The sequence below is a fragment of the Rana temporaria genome, chromosome 5 (assembly GCF_905171775.1).
Source record: "Rana temporaria chromosome 5, aRanTem1.1, whole genome shotgun sequence".
In the NCBI taxonomy this organism is placed as follows: Eukaryota; Metazoa; Chordata; class Amphibia; order Anura; family Ranidae; genus Rana; species Rana temporaria.
This window is the reverse complement of record NC_053493.1, coordinates 243098083-243100740: the sequence shown is the minus strand read 5'-3', so window position 1 is coordinate 243100740 and position 2658 is coordinate 243098083. Positions and strand designations below refer to the sequence as shown.

Genomic DNA, 2658 nt, shown 5'->3' with positions numbered 1-2658 from the left:
ATTTTAAAAAGGCTAAACAAAGAAAACGAATGAACCAACCACATCTAAAGATTGGAAAGCTGCAGTATATTACCTTCTTGTCCTTTGGCTTAAATATGCTTTAAAGCCGTGTAAACATGCTTTTCATACTATATTGTAGTACATTAATGCATGTCATTTAAAAAAATATTAGTCTGTGTGCATCTGTAGAAGAAAAAAGAATCAACAGCTTACAGCAGGGGTCTCCAAACTTTCTGAACAAAGGGCCAGTTTACTGTCCTTCAGACTTCAGGGGGCCGCACTGTGGCCAGTGGGAATAGAAATTTTTGCTGACATCAGTGGGAGTAAACCATGCCCTATCTGTGGTATTAGAGGGAGGAATAGTGTCCCATTGTTGGTGTTGGTGGGAGAAATGGCACCTCATTTTTGATGTCAGAGGGCAGAATAATGTCTCATATCAGTGGGATGAAGTGTGTCCCAAAGGGCCAAATAAAGGCAGGCAAAGGTCCACATCTGGCCGTCGGGCCGCAGTTTGGAGACCCCTGGCTTACAATATCTCAATGAAAAATATGCCCTTGTAAATGATCACTCCCTGTACAGAATAACAGAAATAATATTATGGCCTACTATATCAAACTGATCTGTAATTCTATTTTTTAACAGGACATGATGATGATGACTGAATCAAATTTAGGATTCAACAATGCCTCGGTGGAAAAAATGAATGGAACGGAAAAAGATGGATCCTCGCAAAGAAATGCTTACGTCATGCCCTTGACTATTCTCTCTCTGGTTCTGTGTGTTTTGGGGTTACTGGGCAATGGAACTGTGTTTTGGACACTTTATTTCAAGATGAAAGGAAACCAGTTTACCATCTATATCCGCAACCTTGCTGTTGCTGACTTTACCTTTTTGCTTGGATTAGAGGCATGGATGCTGTACATGTTCTGTGTTTTAAACGGAGTAAGGAATTTACCAGTTGTGGAAGGCAATATTGCTTTTATCACTGGACTGTTATATAATTTTGGATTTAATACGAGTACTTATCTTCTTATGGTCATTGCACTGGAGAGATGTCTTGCTGTTTTATATCCATTTTGGTATCAATGCTATAGGCCCAAAAACTTGTCAGGCTATGTGTCCATCATATGTTGGTTGTTGTCCTTCCTGGTAACAGGGCTAGAAAATTGTATATGTACTGGTAAACAACAATATCAAGCATCAGGTTCACAAAGCTGCACGGATGTTTACTTTTTTACTTCGCCCCTGTATCTTATCATTGTTCTCATTATGGTAATATCCAGTTTAACCCTTATATTTCAGATTCAAACTGCTTCAAAGAAGTGCCACACCCCAAAAGTCTACATAGTTATTGTCATCAGTGTCACAATCTTCCTAATTTCTGTGGTACCTGCAAGAATACTAGGCCTTCTGATATACTTTAATGTCCTGCAGTCTAACCCATTTCTGGTTTCATTCTTCTTTATAACATCCCTGTGCTCATCCTTTAACTGTAGTGCTAACCCATACATTTACATGGTTGTAGGTAGATGGGGCAAGCTCAAATCCGAGGACGGATCGATTAAAACATTTTTGGAAAAAGTGTTTAAGGATGTTGCAGAGATGGAAAATCCAACTAAAAAAACATATAATATTAAGGATAGCCCAAAAACATACAATGTGCCGGTATAGGCCAACATACATTTGCTTAGTCTAACATGAGAGCTTAACTGCATGGACAATTCAGATCTCATGCATCTAAATATCTCAGTAAGCATCCAACCACTGGTCTTAATGACTAAACATATAAGGCATACACATCATATTCTCAATAAACCACTTATAAGCCATGTCCCATTTTATACTGTAACATACATTATTGTACTAAACACATGCACTATACGCCACAGTATCGCTTAAAGAAGAGCACACTCTAAAAGAAACTCCCTCTGCAACAAAGAAAATGTAACATTTTCCATAAACATTATTGTGTTAACAGGTATCATAGCAGCTTAGAATAATCTAGATATACATCTTCATAGTTACATAGTAGGTGAGGTTGAATAAAGACACAAGTCCATCAAGTCCAACCTATGTGTGTGATTATATGTCAGTATTACATTGTATATCCCTGTATGTTGTGGTTGTTCAGGTGCTTATTTAATAATTTATTGAAACTATCAATGCTCCCCGCTGAAACCACCGCCTGTGGAAGGGAATTCCACATCCTTGCCACTCTTACAGTAAAGAACCCTTTACGCAATTTAAAATTAAACCTCTTTTCATCTAATTTTAATGAGTGGCCACTTAAACTCCCTTCCGTGGAAAAGTTTTATCCCTATTGTGGGGTCAGCAGTATGGTGTTTGTAAATTGAAATCATATCCCCTCTCAAGCGTCTCTTCTCCAGAGAGAATAAGTTCAGTGCTCATAAGCTTCCTTTGTAACTAGTGTCCTCCAGTCCCTTTATTCGTTTTGTTGCACTTCTCTGTATTTGCTCCATTTCCAGGACATCCTTCATGAGGACTGGAGCCCAGAACTGGACAGCATACTCTAGGTGAAGCAGGACCAGAGTCTTGTAGAGTGGGAGAATTATCGCTTTATCTCTTGAGTTAATCCCCTTTCATTAGGCTCTAAATCTATCTGGTGTATTATAACACTAATATTCAGTGTGAAGACTA

General features: G+C 38.5%; 1 protein-coding gene across 1 annotated transcript; it reads left to right on the top strand.

The window, feature by feature from the left end:
* The first annotated feature begins 656 nt into the window (after window positions 1–656).
* On the top strand, window positions 657–2044 carry LOC120939631 (mas-related G-protein coupled receptor member H-like). Its single transcript, XM_040351990.1, has one exon. It carries the CDS (start codon window positions 700–702, stop codon window positions 1669–1671), a length of 972 nt encoding a protein of 323 aa, XP_040207924.1. The 5' UTR covers window positions 657–699; the 3' UTR covers window positions 1672–2044.
* The last annotated feature ends 614 nt before the right edge of the window (window positions 2045–2658 follow it).